Source organism: Artemia franciscana, unplaced genomic scaffold (genome assembly GCF_032884065.1).
Source record: "Artemia franciscana unplaced genomic scaffold, ASM3288406v1 PGA_scaffold_36, whole genome shotgun sequence".
Classification (NCBI taxonomy): Eukaryota; Metazoa; Arthropoda; class Branchiopoda; order Anostraca; family Artemiidae; genus Artemia; species Artemia franciscana.
Window position 1 is genome coordinate 362,719 of NW_027062672.1, and position 18,883 is coordinate 381,601.

The window sequence follows — 18,883 nt, forward strand, 5'->3', positions numbered from 1 at the left end:
TAGCGCAGTAGGCCTAGTAAGAACACTTGTCGGTAGTAGCTTAGATTTAAATCTTAGGCAAGACAATTTTTATGGCACTTGGTATTAACCAAGTGACATATAGCAATCGAAAATTCTGTCGCTAATAGAAAAAATGAGGTATTTTTAACTTACGAACGGGTGATCGGATCTCAGTAAAATTTGATATTTAGAAGGATATCGTGTCTCGCAGCTCTTATTTTAAATCCCGACCGGATCTGGTGACATTGGGGGAACCTAAAATCATGGAAAACGCTTAGATTGGAGGGATCGGGATGAAACTTGGTGGGAAAAATAAGCAGAAGTCTTAGATACGTGATTGACATAACTGGAACGCATCCGCTTTATTGGGGGGGGGGGGTAATACTGAAAAATTTGAAAAAATTACGCATTTCTAACTTACGAAGGAGTGACCGGATCTTCATAAAACTTCATATTTAGAAGGGCCTCGTAACTCAGATCTCTTTTAAATCTCAACCGGATCCAGCGTCATTGGGGGGGAGGCAGTTGGGGGGGGCCGGAAATCTTAGAAAATACTTAAATGGGAGAGATCAGGATGAAACTGGATGAAAAGAAGAAAAACCTGTCTAAGATTAGTACTAGTACTTAGTAGTATTAGTACTTAGTACTTAGTACTTAGTACTTAGTAGTATTAGTACTAAGTAGTACTAAACAATATATGATAGCGCAGTAGGCCTAGTAAGAACACTTGCCGGTAGTAGCTTAGATTTAAATCTTAGGCAAGACAATTTTTATGGCACTTGGTATTAACCAAGTGACATATAGCAATCGAAAATTCTGTCGCTCTGTCTGACTGTCTGTCGGTCCTGGTTTTGCTACTTTAGGCGCTTCCAGGTAAGCTAGGACGATGAAATTTGGCAGGCATATCAGGGACCGGACCATATTAAATCAGAAATGGTTGTTTTCCCGATTTGACCATCTGGGAGGGGGGAGTGGGGAGCCGTTAGTTCGGAGAAAATAGAAAAAATGAAGTATTTTTAACTTCCGAACGGTTGATCAGATCTTAATAAAATTTGATGTTTGGAAGGATATCGTGTCTCAGAGCCGTTATTTTAAATCCTGACCGGATCTGGTGACACTGGGGGTAGTTGGGAGGGGGAAACCTAAAATCTTGGAAAACACTTAGAGTGGAGGGATCGGGATGAAACTTGGTGGGGAAAAAAGCACAAGTCCTAGATATATGATTGACAGAACCGGAACGGATCAACTCTCTTTGGGGTAGTTGGGGGGGGGGTTAATTCTGAAAAAATAGAAAAAACGAGGTATTTTTAACTTACGAACGGGTGATCGGATCTCAGTAAAATTTGATATTTAGAAGGATATCGTGTCTCGCAGCTCTTATTTTAAATCCCGACCGGATCTGGTGACATTGGGGGAACCTAAAATCATGGAAAACGCTTAGATTGGAGGGATCGGGATGAAACTTGGTGGGAAAAATAAGCAGAAGTCTTAGATACGTGATTGACATAACTGGAACGCATCCGCTTTATTGGGGGGGGGGTAATACTGAAAAATTTGAAAAAATTACGCATTTCTAACTTACGAAGGAGTGACCGGATCTTCATAAAACTTCATATTTAGAAGGGCCTCGTAACTCAGATCTCTTTTAAATCTCAACCGGATCCAGCATCATTGGGGGGGGGGAGGCAGTTGGGGGGGGGGGGGGCGGAAATCTTAGAAAATACTTAAATGGGAGAGATCAGGATGAAACTGGATGAAAAGAAGAAAAACCTGTCTAAGATTCGTGACTGACATAACCGGACCGGAAAGTCCGACCAGATCCTGTGACATTGGGGGGAGTTGGAGGGGGAAACCGGAATTCTTAGAAAACGTGAAAATTGGGGTATTTTTATCTTACGAATAGGTGATCGGATCTTAATGAAACTTGATATATGGAAGGATCTTATGTCTCAGGTGCTCCATTTTCGACTCGAATTGGATCCGGGAAATAGGAAGTTGGAGGAGGGAAACAGAAATCTTGGAAAACACTTAGAGTGGAGAGATCGGGATAAAACTTGATGGGAAAAATACGCACAAGTTCTAGATAAATGATTGGCATAATTGGAACAGATACGTTCTCTTTGGAGGAGCTGGGGGGTGTTAATTTGGAAAAATTAGAAAACTTGAGGTATTTTTAACTTAAGAACGGGTGACCGGATCTTAATGAAATTTGATATTTAGAAGGATTTCATGTCTCAGAGCTATTATTTCAAATCCCGACCAGATCTGTTGACATTGGGGGAGGTTGGAGGGGAAATCGGAAATCTTGGAAAATGCTTGGAGTGGAGGAATCGGGATGAAGCTTGGTGAAAAGAATAAGCAAATGTCCTTGATACGTGATTGACGTAACCGTACTGGATTCGATCTCTTTAGGGGAGTTGGGAGGAGGGGTTCAGTGATTTGGCGAGTTTGGTGCTTCTGGACGTGCTAGGACGATGAAAATTGGTAGGCGTGTCAGGGAGTTGCACAAATTGACTGGGGCTAAAGGGAGAGGAAAAATTAGAAAAAACGAGGTATTCATAACTTACGAGTGGGTGGTCGGATCTTAATGAACTTTGATATTTAGAAGGACATCGTGACTCAGAGCTCTTATTTTAAATCCTGACCGGCATTAAGCCTCTTATTTTCCTTTTTAAATCAATGTATTGATTCATAGAATTTTCTTAGAGCTCACACCATATGATCTCTTGTCTCTTAGCTCTTCTCGCCTCGTCACAAGTGCCATATGAGCTCTTGTTATTTGTTTTTTTTTCCAGGGGTGATCGCATCCATCCAATGGTCCTAAAATGTTGCGAGAGGGCTCATTCCAACGGAAATGAAAAATTCTAGTGCCCTTTTTAAGTGACCAAAAAACTGGAGGGCACCTAGGCCCCCTCCCACGCTAATTATTTTTCCAAAGTCACCGGATGAAAATTCTGAGATGGCCATTTTATTCACCATAGTCGAAAAACCTTATAACTATTTCTTTGGGGACGAATTACTTCCCCATAGTCCCCATGGGAGGGGCTACAAGTTACAAACTTTGACCAGTGCTTACATATAGTAATGGTTATTTGGAAGTGTACAGAAGTTTTCAGGGGGATTTTTTGGTTTGGGGGGGGGGTTGAGAAGAGGAGGATATGTTGGGGGAACTTTCCATGGGGGAAGAAAATTTCCATGAACAGAGCGCAATATTTTCGTTTCCATGAACGGATATATATTCCGTTCACGGATAAATTTCCATGAACGGAGCGCAATATACGGAGCGCAATATACGGAGCGCAATAGAATGAAACTATTCATTCTATTTACTTGCTCAATTTTCATATTGCGTAAAAAAGGCGGGATTATTTGGCTTGAGGTAAACTTAAGGAAGGTTATTGGCTCTGAAAATACATTGTAACTGACGTCAAAAAAGTAAACCAATGTAATTTAAGTACATTTTTCAAGGTAGAGAATGTCTGCTATACAACGTGTTAGCTGGAATGTTGTTGGCAGTGGCGACTGCAAAGGATAAACTATGCTCCAGAAAACAAACAGAAAAACACTGCAGTAGAATTAATGCATAACTATGCATAACTAGACTGGCTATGCTTAAACTAATACATGGTTATGTGTATATCCGATGTTTTTCTAACCATTATACTCCAAAATCCATTTCCCAATTTTCTTTCCTATTCATTATCATTAGACACGTCTTTCAATGCATGCGAGGTTCTCGAAATTTGCTGATAAGGGTTGGTCAGGGTTAAATTCATCGCACAAGTTTCCAAGCATTTTTAATTCTTATTTACCGAGCTAATTTTAGGCTTCCGTAGTGGTTAAGATTTATTCATAGTTATGTCTGGAAAACAATGTTAGTAGGCTATATGTCTAGTAGGAATTAGCAAGGTTTAATATTTTTCTTTTTTTATGGGTCCAGGAAATTTTATTTTTGAAACCCGGTTATTAAATCCTTAATGAAAATGAACGGTAAGTAAAACACCGAAAATCTATAGCAATATATGCAACAAAAGAATCTGCTTTTTATCCTTAAAAGTCATAGCCATCAAAAGTCATTAGTATAAGACCATTTGCATAATTTTAGACAGAGGGAGGAGGCAGCCAAAATATAGGATATAATCTAGGTAAAATTTAAACCACCAAACTGAACATGTCTCGGGATATTAAGAATTTTATTTGGGTTGGGGGTATTTTTCGAAGAGGAGGGGGGTTTAAAAAATAAAAGATACATCAAAATTTATTTATATGCATTTCTGTTACCTTTTTATGAGTCAGAGAAAAATTTCGGAGGGGAGGGGGGGGGTCAAAACCGGTACCACTTAGACACTACCTTGGTGAGAACCCTTGAAAAGTTTCACCCCCGGCTCCCCCCTCCCCCCGTCAAAAATAAATGTCATATTTTTCCGAGGATGTTCAAGAGATGGTAAAAATTCGTGTAATGGTTATGGTAATTAAAATTCGTGCATGGTAATGAAAAAAGTTCGTGTAATAGGTAATTAAATGGTTATGGAAGTCGGCAAAAAAGCTAGTAAATCTGGTAGCCTTAGCCACGTATCAATTTGCAAAAATTCCCAACGAAAATTAAAAACCAGCATGGCACCAGATTCAAAATAGGGCTACTTGTTCTTTTGTTCTGATACCCAATGTCCAAATCACTCCATTCAATCTGTTGCATACATTAGTTTTCTTAAGTGAGTTATTAGGTAATTTATTCTATTAGTATGCAAAAGCAAATACTTAAACAAAGTGCACACAGTTAGAGCCTTGAATTTTTTCCCTCTGAATGAAATAAGCATTTTCTGTTTGCATTCAACCATAAACAGAGAAAAGTAGCTAAGTCATCTTTAGCATGTCCAATTTTTAATTCATAAATTGACAAAGAGGGATCAATGAAAAGCCTTCTACTGAACCAAGAGCAGCTTGTCAGAGTAGTAGTTTTTGCCATATAAGGGTATCTTCGCAAGTTTGTATTTTTAGCTGAGTAGTTAATGTTTCAATGGGCTTATCTTTTGACAAAGATCGGATCTGGACAGTGGACATGTGCCAAGGAAAAGCTGACCTCAAAATTAATTAACTTAAAATAAAGACAGAATTCAAAATAAATGGTTCGATAAATTATTATAAACCTTAGTAGCCAAGTCGATTTTTCCAAGGGGGGGGGGGGTAAACGGTACTTATCGGTTATATAATAGATACTCGGGAAGTGAAGTTCGATTAATGGTAATGAAATGAAACAAAATGTGATAAATATATAAAAGTTTCGAAAGAAATATGGGCTATATATTTGCACAGTAGGGGGGGGGATGTAAAGCATAGCATATATTAAATGCGTAAACAAATCATTGCTGTTTTTAATATATGCTATGCTTCACCCCTCCCCCCTAATGTACAAATATATAGTCCAAACTTTTGATAAAGCTAATGAAATAAAACAAATATGATGAAAATATAATACTTGGTTAGGAAAATTATAAAATTACAACTTTATAAAATTATAACAGTTACTAGACCAGTTTATTGTGTCGAAATTTTATAGTGTATATTATATAACTGATAAGTACCGGATAAGCCAGCAGCAAATTCTCAGTAAGGTGGTGTAAGATTTTTTACTAGAAAAGCATCTCATTCTTTTGGGAGTTATTAATTTTAGGAATTTTTGTATATGTATATATTTGTGTAAGGAGTTCATTCTTAGACTCCCTTAGGTTGATATGCCGACGCTAAGCTGACCTTTTCAAAGAAGCTACTTTTGATTTTTTTTTTTTTTTTTTTTTTTTTTTTTTTTTTTTTTTTTTTTTTTTTTTTTAAGAACCGTATCCAGGATTTTTATTCCAGGGGGAGGGGTTTTTTCGTGGGAGGAGATATTATAACATTTAGTATTGATTCCGAAAAGCAAGGGACTATTGAGGTTTTTGATGGTCTGATACTTTGACAGTCTGATAATCCTTATCTGTCTATACTTAAGAAAAAAAACAAAATATATATATATATATATATATATATATATATATATATATATATATATATATATATTTCAAAAATATATATATATATATATTCAAAATTTATATATATATATATATATATATATATATATATATATATATATATATATATATATATATATACCAGAAATTATATTCAGGTTACCTGAAGGTAACCTGAACCTCAATATCAACTATCCCTACACAAAGGTTACCTTGTAGTAAGGGGGTTCAAGTTTTTCCCCCTTACCTATATATATATATATATATATATATATATATATATATATATATATATATATATATATATATATATATATATATATATATATATATATATATATATATATATATATATATATATATATATAGTCTTAAGGAGGCAAGGACCCGGGAAAAAAATTTAGGACTCATGGTCTAAGCTTTCCCAAATTTTGTTTCTTTCGACATTTTTCTTCCGAATTCAAACCACTTATCATTAAACGTAGGCAAAGGTAAATCATCTGCAGGAAAAATTTATTTTCCAAATATTGAGACTGTTACAAACAAAGCAAGAGCCTTTCAATTAAGTTTCTAATTACAGTCCTAAAATTATTCTGGTGTTGTTTTTTTTCTACAAGAGATTTGAACATTCATTCCAGGACCAGGGAAAAAATTAGGGAATCCTGGTATTCTGATGGAAATTTAAAAAAAAACGAAATTGCCCCTCCCTGGATTCTGAAACATTCTTTTTGTCACCCTTTCTATATTTTCATAAATTAACAACACTGTCTAAACTATCCCAATTTTTTTTTTTTTTTCCAATTTCATTTTACCTTCCACAAAACAGACACGAATAAGCTAAATCATCACAGGAAAAATTTACTTTCCAACCATCAACACGTCACTGGAATAAAAGCATTTAAGTTGTACTCTAAGGAAAACAGCAAGAGAAATACTTACTTGGGGCACACAAAGGACAGCTTTCCGACGAAAATAAACACGAATAACAACGCTCGTGGCCACAAGCGTCAATCAAACGTCTTTTCCTGTTGTTATCAAAAGGCATCAGGCAACTAGGACACACACCACCATCCAAGGGTTTGGGGTTTCGCGCAACTAACTGCAACCCTGCACTGCCAAGGGCAATGGAGCTCCTTGACCTTGGGCACTGGGAAATACTATATTCACACTGAACTGTTTTGTCTTCACTTACTGAATCTTGATCACTGTTCTGATTTAAAAAAGCACGACTTGTTCGAACACCGAATATCGATTTTAACTGGAAAGATTTCTTTTTTTGTTCACTTGTCTCTCTAGGCCCAAATCTCTTTGCGTCCGAGTCTGGAACAAGATAATTAAACATTAGTAAGCTTGAACATATATAGTTTTTTAATTAAATCAACTTTTGTCGAACTACATTTGCCTCTTTAAAGACTAAATTTCCCTTGGAGGAGCAGAATATGAGTAGAAGTAGAAAAATTATAGTTTCAAAATGTCTTTTCTTCCCTCTATTTTCTCCCCTCCTTCAGATAAGGCAAATAATCCTCCAAATAAACTTTTTTGTACATAATGTATGGTTCTAACGGTAATCCCAAGTTGTCTTGAATTAAATCTTGCATTTAAATTGGCATTACCAATTGAGTTATTATTTAATTACTTTAATTCATTAATAAATACTCATTATTGTTTGATCAATTATGTTAATATGATAATAATTTAGTGTTGTAAATGCACTAGTATGTAGCATTAAATCAAACCATATGTAAGATTGTGTGAAATAAAGTAATTTATTGTTGGATGATGGGTATACCCACCTCCGGTTTTCCGGGAACTACTGGGAAGTCCCCACTTTTCATTTTTATTTTTGGCTTTCAGATAATAGTGTATCCTTTGGTTTTTGCTTATTCATTTGTCAATTCAACGCGGCAACACTGACGAAAATATGTTACGGTCCTAAAAACTTCATAACCTGAATACAGCCTTAATGATTTCATTTTGATGCACTTGGTACTTTCAGGGAAATATTTTGCCTTACCAATCCTTTTATTTGAAAAGTCATATCATAAAAATATTCAAAGAAGAAAATTCCCATTTCATATAAACAAATGAGACAAATAAGATGAAGGAACAGATCTTTCATTCACACGGATTCAAATATAAAACACATGTTTTACGTTTAAATCACCCTCTCATATCCGTCTGAGTAGCTAAACATTTGGTGTCTTCCAATCAAGCAGATTTAAAAACGGAATGGTAACCGATATCCATTACAGGGGATCAAAAAGACAAAAATCTGAACAATCATTAAACAACCTTAAAAAAAGACATGGCAATAATCTTTCATCTCCACTTGAGAAGAATGATTTACAGGTCTAGAAAAGGTCAAAATATTCCTTAGAAAAGGTTTAAAAATGTATGTCGTTCTGAAGACAGCACATAAAAATGAACTCTGAATCAGAAACACCAAATATGGAGTTGCAGCTTTTAGAGTCTATATGATGGATAACTTCTTAAACCACATTGGCCTGCCATGATATAAAGAAGATATGATCAAAAATGGGGTTTTTAAGGCCAAACGAAAATAGTGAAAAATCACAAAACGAATATTTCGAAAGGACAAGCACCTCCTTCTTCGGCAGGAACAAAAAATACTTAGGAAAATACCAAAAAGAGGCGGTTGTCCTTTCGAAATATTATGTTTTGGGTTATTTCAGTATCTTCGCTATGACTTAAAAGCCCCATTTTTGACCGTTTCTTCTTTATAATATGACAGGAGAATACAAATGCGTCCGACTTTTATGAGGAGGGAGGGGGCGATGAAATCAGAGAATTTTGAGATGCCATACACGGATGGTTGCATTTTTTGGAATCCATATGACTTGAGAGGCACAAAGATATAAATAAATTATACACAAAGATATAAGATTCAGCTTTTAGAAGTAGGTGAAAAAAAGGTAAGGATAATAAGATAAAATAAAAAAGTATAATAAAATAAAAAAGGTAAGGATAATAAGATAATATTCATTTTCAAGACTAACACAGGTTATAATAGAGTGGAATTCGCTTTATATGTTCAGTAAAAAGAAACAACCAATACAGCGAAACAAAAAGTAGAAAAAAATCAATCAAGCATGAATATGGTTAATCAGAATGTAACACAAATTTGTGAAATATAACATTACAGTGAAAAACCAAAAACTAAAATAAACTTTATACGAATAATGGCAAAACAATAGGGAAAGGAATAAAATAATGCTTAATACACCAACTATCACAGGCCAAGAAAAAAGAAGAAAAACAAAGCCAAATTCGCATTCTATGTCAAACACATTAAAAATCCAAACAATTGAAATGAAAAAGTCAAAAGTCAATCGCTACCGGCGGTGCTGATCTCCATTTAACGGCCCTTCAGCCAGGAAGTTCAACAGGGGATTGGGGCCCCTCGCTTTCGCACACTCTCCCTGTTTACTTTCCCCATTTTCACCCATTTTAGAGCTGGGTCGACACTGGCTGAGTTTACAGAGTCACGCCATTATAGGATTAGTTTCTATTATAAGATGAAATTTCGACCAATCATTAACTCTCTTTTTAAAAAAGACACGAAAATAAACTTTCATCTCCACTTGAGAAAAGTCACTTGCAAATCTAGAAAAGACCAAAACTTGCCGACGAAAATATTGAAACCTGTCGGTCGTTCTGAAGACATCTCATAAAAATGAATTTTGAAACAAAGATACCAAATTTGGATGATCCCAGTTTTACATGAAAGAAAATACGAAGGTATGTTCGACATATTTACCAGAGATTTTTCAGATATAGCCTACAAAACATGAATAGTTGCTGCTTTTGGAGTCTATAAGACAAGATTATGAAAATACATAAATAGGTCCTACATTTAAGAGGAGGAGGGGATGGAATAAAAAGATTCCATGTAGGGGTGGGGAGGGAGTTTCCATTTTAGGGGATCAGAACGACAAAATTTCTAAAAATCATCAACCACCTTGATAGAAAAGACATGGAAATAATCTTTCACCTCCACTTGGATAAAGAGATTTGCAAGTCTAGAAAAGACCAAAACATGCCGAAGAAAATGTTAAAACCTGTCTGTCATACAGAAGACAGCTCATGAAAATTTATTCTGAAACAGAGACACCAAATATGGATGCTTGTAGTTTTCGGAATCTGTAGCCTATAATAGGAGTGCACAAAAACATAAATAGGTCCAACTTCTAGAAGTGAGGGGTGGAGTCAGATAATTTTCCATGAAATGGCGGGGAAGGAGTTCCAAACACAAAAAAGATCGTTTTAGGCTGTAACTTTTCTTGGGTGAAAGGGGATTCTTAATATCGATCTCGATCCTCCGATTTGTGTAGAAATAGGAGTCTTTATAAAAAATATTCATGGGTGTATATGATTTGTTTTTCAGCAGTTCGTGCGGTTTTTTCAGGAGGGGTCTATCTTAAGTAGTTCGTTTAGGACATGTTTCATGGAAGAATTTAGGGCCATAGCCTACTTATGCCCCAGGATGGTGTTTTCCAGGTCATAAATTACGTCGTTCTAAAAAAAAATCAAACACTAGACAACGTTGGTCTTTTTTCCGATTCCATTTTCTCCTCCATTATTGTGTTTTCCACCATTTTCCACCACTCCATGGTGTTTCCCACCATTTTCCACTATTCCACGGTGTTTTCAGCCATTTCCCACTCATTCTAGATCTCAATACTCTTTCGGCCATCACCAGCTTGTTTGTACAAAAACTCTAACTAGGCTACTATGGACAGTAGTTGAGACAATATTTCTTATATCTATAAAATACAACTGCACATACTGGGTTTATTATACTGTTTTATACAACATCTCAATAAATCGAAAATGACAAAGAGGCTTTTTTACAAATCTGGGATAGATAAAGTTAGATGATTAGATATGTTATCATCGTAAAATTTAAATGAATCAATTATTTTATTTAACCACCCTGTCCCTCGGGCAAAGGAGTGGTTACTTCGAGGAGTTATGCCATCCATTAATATATTGTTAAAAAGGGGGGCTCACTTTCCGCCACCTGGTGTACATCTCACAACGCTACATGTACCCCAGAGTTCCACCACGCCTGGCGTAATTCCCGCCGTGCTTGAGACAGTTTCTGTAACGCTCGAAATAATTCGACCACGATCGCCACGCACCATTCGGTGTATACGAATTCTGAAAGTGGGCGCTCCCTAGAGTATAAACTAAAAAAAAACAATTGCACCAAGGAGTTGGAGAGTACTTTACGAAAGAATGAATGTATTTATGCCAGCCTTGCCTCCTAATCTAAATCTGAAAACACTCCCGTCTTCCGTACCCTTCCGTACCTCAGTTAGCCCAAGGGGCTAAGTTAAAAAAAAAAAAAACTTTCAACGGTAGACAAGCAACGACATAGACCATCCCACAAAATCTTCGCAATATCATATAATTACCATAAATTTGGCAATTTTTGTTATTCTAAAAATCCTGGTAGCAGTAGGAAAAAGTCCTTACCCCAGACGTTTTAAAATATATTTGTTATATCTTCCTTTTACAAAAAATAGCCCCCCCCCGCCTACATTTTCGTCAACTGACACCTTTGCCCAAAATCTCCCCTAAAACAGTAAGTTTGTGCGAAAAGACCCGAACCAGTGGCGTCAATTCATAGAAATGTAGGGAAGGAGGGGGAAATCTATGTTGGGAAGGAGGGGGGAATCTTCAAACTCCCCCTTTCCCAACTGACGCCGCTGACCTGAACTGTGATATGTATGGAACTACAAAAGAAGAGCGTATCCTTGAACAAACATAGTAGTTTATTCTATTTCGTACCACTTCTAAGTCTATAGTCCCCTCTATACTGTAGTAAACCATTCATAATATTATGTACTTTTTTTCTCTAGTAAAATCCCTTATGTGTATAGAATATGAGTGACAGAAGTAATAACACTGAGCGGGTCGTTAATTCGGGTAGGGATGGCATTTCCTCCACCTACTTACATTTTGAAAACATTTCCGGGGTATTTCCAGTGAAAATGTCCTTTTTTGGTCTTTTCGGTAAAAAAAATATAAAAGAACAGAGTTGCTCCCGCCCCTTTGATTTTGATAATACATTTCTCCCCTTATATTTTCTTGAAATGACGCTACTGGCGGCAAGACTATAGACCCTTCAAATGTATGAATTAAGCCTATAACTAACGGCTGCACAGTGAAAGTAATTTTCAATACTTATCGCTAAAAATAAACACAGTGTATTACTTCCTTATCCAAAGGGAAAGAACACTGCCTACGCAATGTTGATATTCTGGGCATTTGAAATATCCAGAATCCCAGCCCGTATTCTTGCAAAGGTTTTAAGATATAAATACATAAGCGGTTGGATATATTCATACCTGCAGACAGAGGTAAAACCCCAAACCCGAGATTGGTCCAAGGCCCCCTCTGGAAATAGAGAAATAGTATCTGAAAAACGCTATTTTCAGGTTATATAACCTCGTCCCGCAAAAAATACTCTGATACCCCTTCATGGATTTGACTATCAGTATTTGATATATCCAGAACCCCAGCGCGTATTCTTGCGAAGGTTTTAAAATATAAATATATAAGCGGTTGGATACATTCATACCTGCAGTCAGAGGTAAAACCCCAAACCCGAGATTGGTCCAAGGCCCCCTCTGGAAATAGAGAAATAGTATCTGAAAAACGCATTCTTCAGGTTTTAACCTCCTCCCACAAAAATACTCTGATATCCCCCCCCCCTCCATGGGTCAAACCTGTACATACCTATGGAGATGTTCCGTACCGATTCTTGCGTATTAATATTTTTGATTGTTAGGAGGAAATAATCACCCCAATTAAATGCAACAAAAAATGTAACAGAAATTGGAATTTATGTTTTTCAATTTTAAAGAGCATCGTATTAAATATAAGTTTTGATTATGACCAAAATAGTTATCCTCGTATCTTCGTACAGGGGAGAGGAAGGGATTTCCTTCTTAAAAGTCGTGAACGAAAAATAAACTATATTTTGCTTTGAAATCCCACCTTTCCAGTAGCATTAATTCACGCAAATAAGGGAGGGGTGCAAAAATGAAATTTTTTAAAATCTAGGCGAAAGGGCATTTTTTTTCTATTTTTCAATAAAAATACCAAAAATATTTTTCTAAATCCAGGGGGCAATCAATTACTCCTGAGAGGTGAATGGACCTCTTCCCAATTTTCACCACTGGATCCCTCCCCTCAAAGAAATGGCATGATTTCCCCCTACAAATACAGACATGTGTGCAACTGTAGTTATATTTTCCAAGTTTTACATGTAATTAACTGTAGTTAAATATTTTAACTGTTAAATATAATTACAGTTAAAATGATTTTAACTGTAATTAACTGAATTAATTGTAGAATACTTGATATAATAACGCTTAAATATATTTTTACACTTACGTGTGATGACGAGGGGTTTCCAATTATCCATTACCTGGTGTGCAAACTCGAAGTACCACTTTCTGGTCACGTCCCATGTGGTGTACCTGATATTTTAAAGTGGGTGACCCTTCGAGTGATGCTACTGTTTCCAGATCCAGCGCCATTAACCTACCTAATTTAAAACCGAAATCTCTCCCTTCTCTATCAAAATCATAAATTTTACATTATAATCCAAAAATAGAAAATCCATCTTCAATATGTTGGCTTCGTTTATTGACTCAAATTTTATTTGTGGATGGATTTTTGTAATCACTCTTTAATGTTCTAAAAAATATTAGTTATTTCAACTTCAAATTTTTCCACTATCAAGTTTCACTAAAATAAAAATAACAATATTTAGACCTATGATTAAAGGATAGATATTTTTGGCAAAAAAGGCCATGGCAGCCCGCAAAATGCTGCTCGAAACAAGAATTCAACAGCGCGAACAAAATAAAATAATAGAAAAAAAAAACTTAAAAATATACAATAATATTTTAAGCACTAACCCCCTCCCTTTCCCTTTAAAATATTATTTCGTTCCCAATTGAAAATGTCTTTCGTTCCCAATTTAATATATTTTGCGATATTTTTAATAATCCTAAAATCATTCAAACCCATTATGTCGATTTAAATGAATAATCGACTCATGCATATCGACTCTCTTTGCAGATCCGATTCGTAGTACAACCCGTTCACCGAACTGAATCGTTGAGATGAACTGACATTTTGGAGGTTCTTCCATTAAATGAAAAGACGTTTTGTTCATCCGTCCAGCTCTAAAGAATCGTCCTTCCAGCTCAGGAGAATTGTGGATCAAGCTCAACGGGAGTGCCCCCCTAAACTCCGCTCGGAAGCAGATTAGAATGTTACGAGATTTTAATCAGACAAAAATAATACATCTGAAAAGGACAAAGACTTCTCTTAGCAGTTAATATTGTATTCATGAGAAACTAAATCATGGTTTGGTTATTTATTTTTCAGAAACTGTTTCAGCCAAAAAATAGCTTTTGAATGACCAAATAATAGTTAAAGAAAAATATATTCTAAAAATTTCGGTACTTGAATGACCAAATAATAGTTAAAGAAAAATATATTCTAAAAATTTCGGTACGTTCAATGCAACATGATAATTTTTAATTCATCAAACAGTTCGTGGCAACGAACTGCAAGTAAGGAGCAACTCAGCTCAGTAGTATCCGAAACTCTCTGATATCAATAGATATGTCAAGAGAATTGGCTCTTTGTGCTCATTCCGAATATATAAGAATCACCAAGTTTAGTGTTACCCATCAAAAGCTCCGAGTCTAAGAAAAGTTGCCTGATTTTCGAAAAAGGGCGGAAGCACCCCCAGAAAATTAAGGATTCTTAACGAAAACTGCACCGGCAGATTCAACGTATCAAAGAACCTTCATGTAGAGGTTTCAACATTATGTTGAACAAATGGTCCTAGAATATCGGGAGAGGACTCATTCGATCGTAAAATAAAAGTTAAGGGCCTTTTTTAAGTAACCAAAAAGATTGGAGGGCAACTAGTCCCTTCCCATGCTCTTTTTTCCCAAGAATTGTCCAATTAAAATCTTGAGATAACCATTTTGTTCAGCATAATTGAAAGGTTCAATAACTATCTTTGGGGATTCCATGACCCCCATAGGCCCTGGAGAAAGGGCTATAGGTTTTGAAATTTGCCCATTGTTTACATATAGTATTCGTTATTGGGAAGTATACAAACATTTTCCGGGGGATAGGCTCGGGATCTGGGATTGACTTTTTGCCCCAATATTTTAAGAACGATTCTTGAAACACAAGAACGTTTTAATTCGAATGAGCAGTGTTTTAAAGTAATAAACAACTTTCGCTTGGAGAGTCAAGTATTGAGGGGGGCCCCTCACAAACGGAATAGTTTCTGTTTGTTCTAAGTTTTAATTTTGCTTCTCATTTTCAGTTGAAATTTTTTTTTTATTTATTTATTTAATACAGTGTTGAATGAAAACACAATTCCTCGATGTTTCAAGAGAGAAAACCGTTCGGCGCCCCAAGTTTCCCATCAAAAGTTAATGTTTATCTCAATTTCCGTTAGCATTCCTGTAGAAATCTTTATAACCAGCCTTGTGTGCATTGATAGATAAAATTCCTATATCTGGCAAATCGAATCAAAGTTTGTACAGGAAATTTCGTAGAAAGTATTTTACGTATTGCCACAATACATTTTCTTGACAGAGCAAACGGTTCACCAGAACAGGACGTTTCTACGAAACAGAATTTTTCCCAAAAAATTAGTTCTGCCATCGGAAATTAATATTTATGCCAATTTTAAATCCTATTTCCGTCAAAATCTTCAGAGTCACTATTTTGTGTTTGATGCAAAACATTAATGTCTGGTAATTCGAATCAAAATTTCTGGTAATTCATAAATTTCATAATCATTATTTTGCTTTGGTGCTAATTTTCACCAAACTGCAGATGTCACTCAACAATAGACATAGCCCTATAATTGCCGTGAGTTAGCAAATTTTTTGCAAAGTAAAACGAAGATGTAAAACTGACATAAAGCGCAAAGAATCTATTAGCAGACAGGCAAGTCCATAAGGGTTGGAATATCGGGCGCCGATCCGATGACTTTTACAAATTTTCCAATAAAATCTTCAGTACTTATTTCTTATAGCCACCACACTCAAGTTCATGGTATATGTAGAACCGGTTTCTTTCTGTATTTCAGTATTTACTCGGTGATAATCAGCTTAGCTTAAGAGAGATGCACTACAACGTAGTTACATTTTAATTAAATACTTTGGTTGGTATTTTGGTTAGGTTAGAAACCATTTAATATAATACGTTCTTGGGGACCCGATTTCCATAATTGTCTGTTATAGTTTCCATAATTTTGTTACAAAAGTATTTTATTTTCATCATACTTTATTTATATTTCATTAGGTTTAACCTTCTTAATTATATAATTAGTATTATTAGTATTCATATTACAATATTATAATTATACTAATATATAATATAATATTATAATTAGTATTATAAATTATATTATATAATTATATAACTTAATAATATAATTAGTATTAGCATTCACTTCTTGATTGTGGTGGCTATAAGAGATAAGTAGCAAATCTTTTACTTTTCATTGAACTTGCTTATTTTTAGATTTTCTCATCCCCTCTCCGCCCAGAAATATTTTGCTGCTCAGAAATTAATTATTGTATTTATGTCTGATAACTGGCATCACTTACTAATTAGTTCATTATAACTAATTTTTAATTAATGTTTTTCCCGTTACGAAGAACGATATACTCATAATTGTAAAATTTGAAGATACAAGCTACCAATTAGTGGACTAATAATCCCAGCCTTCCATTACAAAAAGAATAAAAAAACAACTAGTCAAACTAGTAAGCAAATTGATATGATGTGTAGGCGAGAAATATAAACAGGTGACATTGTTTTAGCAGATAAAACTATGTCATATTAAAATTATTACCAGTCAAGCACATTATAATTTGAATTCAGGTGCATGTCAAGAAACAAAGTAACAAAATGGAGAGATTTCAATTTTCCAAATACTCTGAACTTGCCCACTTTGCGGTCAGGGCCATATCCAGGATTTAAAAGAGGGAAGTAAAAATAAAAATAAAAAAAAAGCATCTACAATTTGTTGATATTATCTGTTCGGGAGATTAGTTGTTCGGGGGGGGGGGAGTAAACCCTCTAACCTCCTGGATACGGACTTGTTTGCGGTATTTATTATTTTTTTTCTAAGGGGGGGGGATTCGCCCTTTAGGTGTGACAAATTTGCGAAATTAAGGAGATGTTTCTTTGATAATTGTAATGATGAGATGCTATTGGAGATCCTTATATGAACCTCTACTAGCCATAGAGCCAAAAGGCAATTTTATTTAAGAAGGTTTAGAGGCCCATAAATAGAAAGTTATTTCTTAAGTGGATTAGTTTCTTTTGTAATCGTTTATAGCTTTATCAGCTTTGAAATACAAAAACATGTATTTGTAATTCTACCTCTAAGAAAAGATTTTATACGAATCCTTCAGATTTTTCAGGATGAAACCCCCCCCCATGGAAAAAAATATTTTCCAATGTTTAAACAAAAATCTAGTGGTAGTGCATACTGATACTAAGGTGTTAAGATGAAAAGCAGTAGCCGCAGTAGAAGTAAATTAAGTATCTGAATAAAGTGAATAAGGGATGCATCGAGCATTCTTTAGGTTGTCAAACAGTTCGTGGTAATGAACTGTAGTAAGGAGCGACCCGGCTCAATAGTAACCAAAACTCTAAAAAATGGAATTTTGATACCAATAGCTACATCAAAAGAATCGCATTTTAATGCTGATTTTAAATAATATAAGTTTTATCAAGTTTAATCTTACCCATCAAAAGTTGCGAGCCTGAGAAAATTTGTCTTATTTTAGAAAATACGGGGAAATAACCCCTAAAAGTCATAGAATCTTAACGAAAATCATATCATCAGATTCAGCGTATCAGATAACCCTGTTGTAGAAGTTTCAAGCTCCTATCTACAATAATGTGGACTTTTGTTGTTTTTTTTTGCCGGATGGCAGATCACGGATGCGTGTTTATTTGTTTGTTTTTTTGTTTTGTTTTTCCAGGGGTGATCGTATCGACCCAGTGGTCCTAGAATATTGCGCGAGGGCTCATTCTAACGGAAATGAAAAGTTCTAGTGCCTTTTACAAGTGACCAAAAAATTGGAGGGCACCTAGGCCCCCTCGCCCGCTAATTATTTTCCCGAAGTCAACGGATCAAAATTCTGAGATAGCCATTTTATTCAGCGTAGTCAAAAAACTTTATAACTATGTCTTTGGGAACGAGTTACTCCCCCACAGTCCCCGTGGGAGGGGCCAAAAGTTACAAACTTTGACCAGTGCTTACATATAGTAATGGTTATTTGGAAGTATACAGACGTTTTCTGGGGGATTTTTAGGTTGGGGGGCTAAGAAGAGGGGGGTATGTTGGGGGAACTTTCCTTGGAGGAATTTTTCATGGGGGTTTCATGAAGGGAGCGCAGGATTCTCTAGAATTATTTAAAAAAAAATGAAAAAATAAATCCGAAAAAGTTTTTTTTCAACTGAAAGTAAGGAGAAGCATTAAAACTTAAAACGAACAGAAATTATTACGCATATGATAGGCTCACCTCCTCCTAATGCCTCGTTCTTTACGCTAAAGCATTTTTAGTAATGTCAGCTATTTATTCTACGGCTTTTGTGATTCAGGGGTCGTCATTCTTGAGAAATTGGGAAAAAATTTAAGCTTTAGAGTAAAGAGCGAGGTACTGACGAGGGGTGAACCCCTTCATATACGTAATAAAAACATGAGAATATAGAAGTTCGTTACGTAAGCTAATTTGTAAGTTACGTATATCTTTTACTAATAAAAGATTCGTAAAAAT

The 18,883-nt window shown here is 35.4% G+C and overlaps 1 protein-coding gene across 4 annotated transcripts in view; it reads right to left on the reverse strand.

Annotated features, from left to right (window-relative positions):
* Window positions 1-18,883, reverse strand: part of LOC136041733 (protein TANC2-like) — a 281,477-nt gene that overhangs the window by 223,560 nt on the left and 39,034 nt on the right. For all 4 annotated transcript variants that reach the window (XM_065726482.1, XM_065726481.1, XM_065726480.1 and 1 more), the window contains exon 2: window positions 6,948-7,328. In XM_065726482.1, the coding sequence (XP_065582554.1) occupies window positions 6,948-7,053 (106 nt within the window). In that variant the 5' untranslated portion in view covers window positions 7,054-7,328. The remainder of the gene's footprint in view (window positions 1-6,947; window positions 7,329-18,883) is intronic.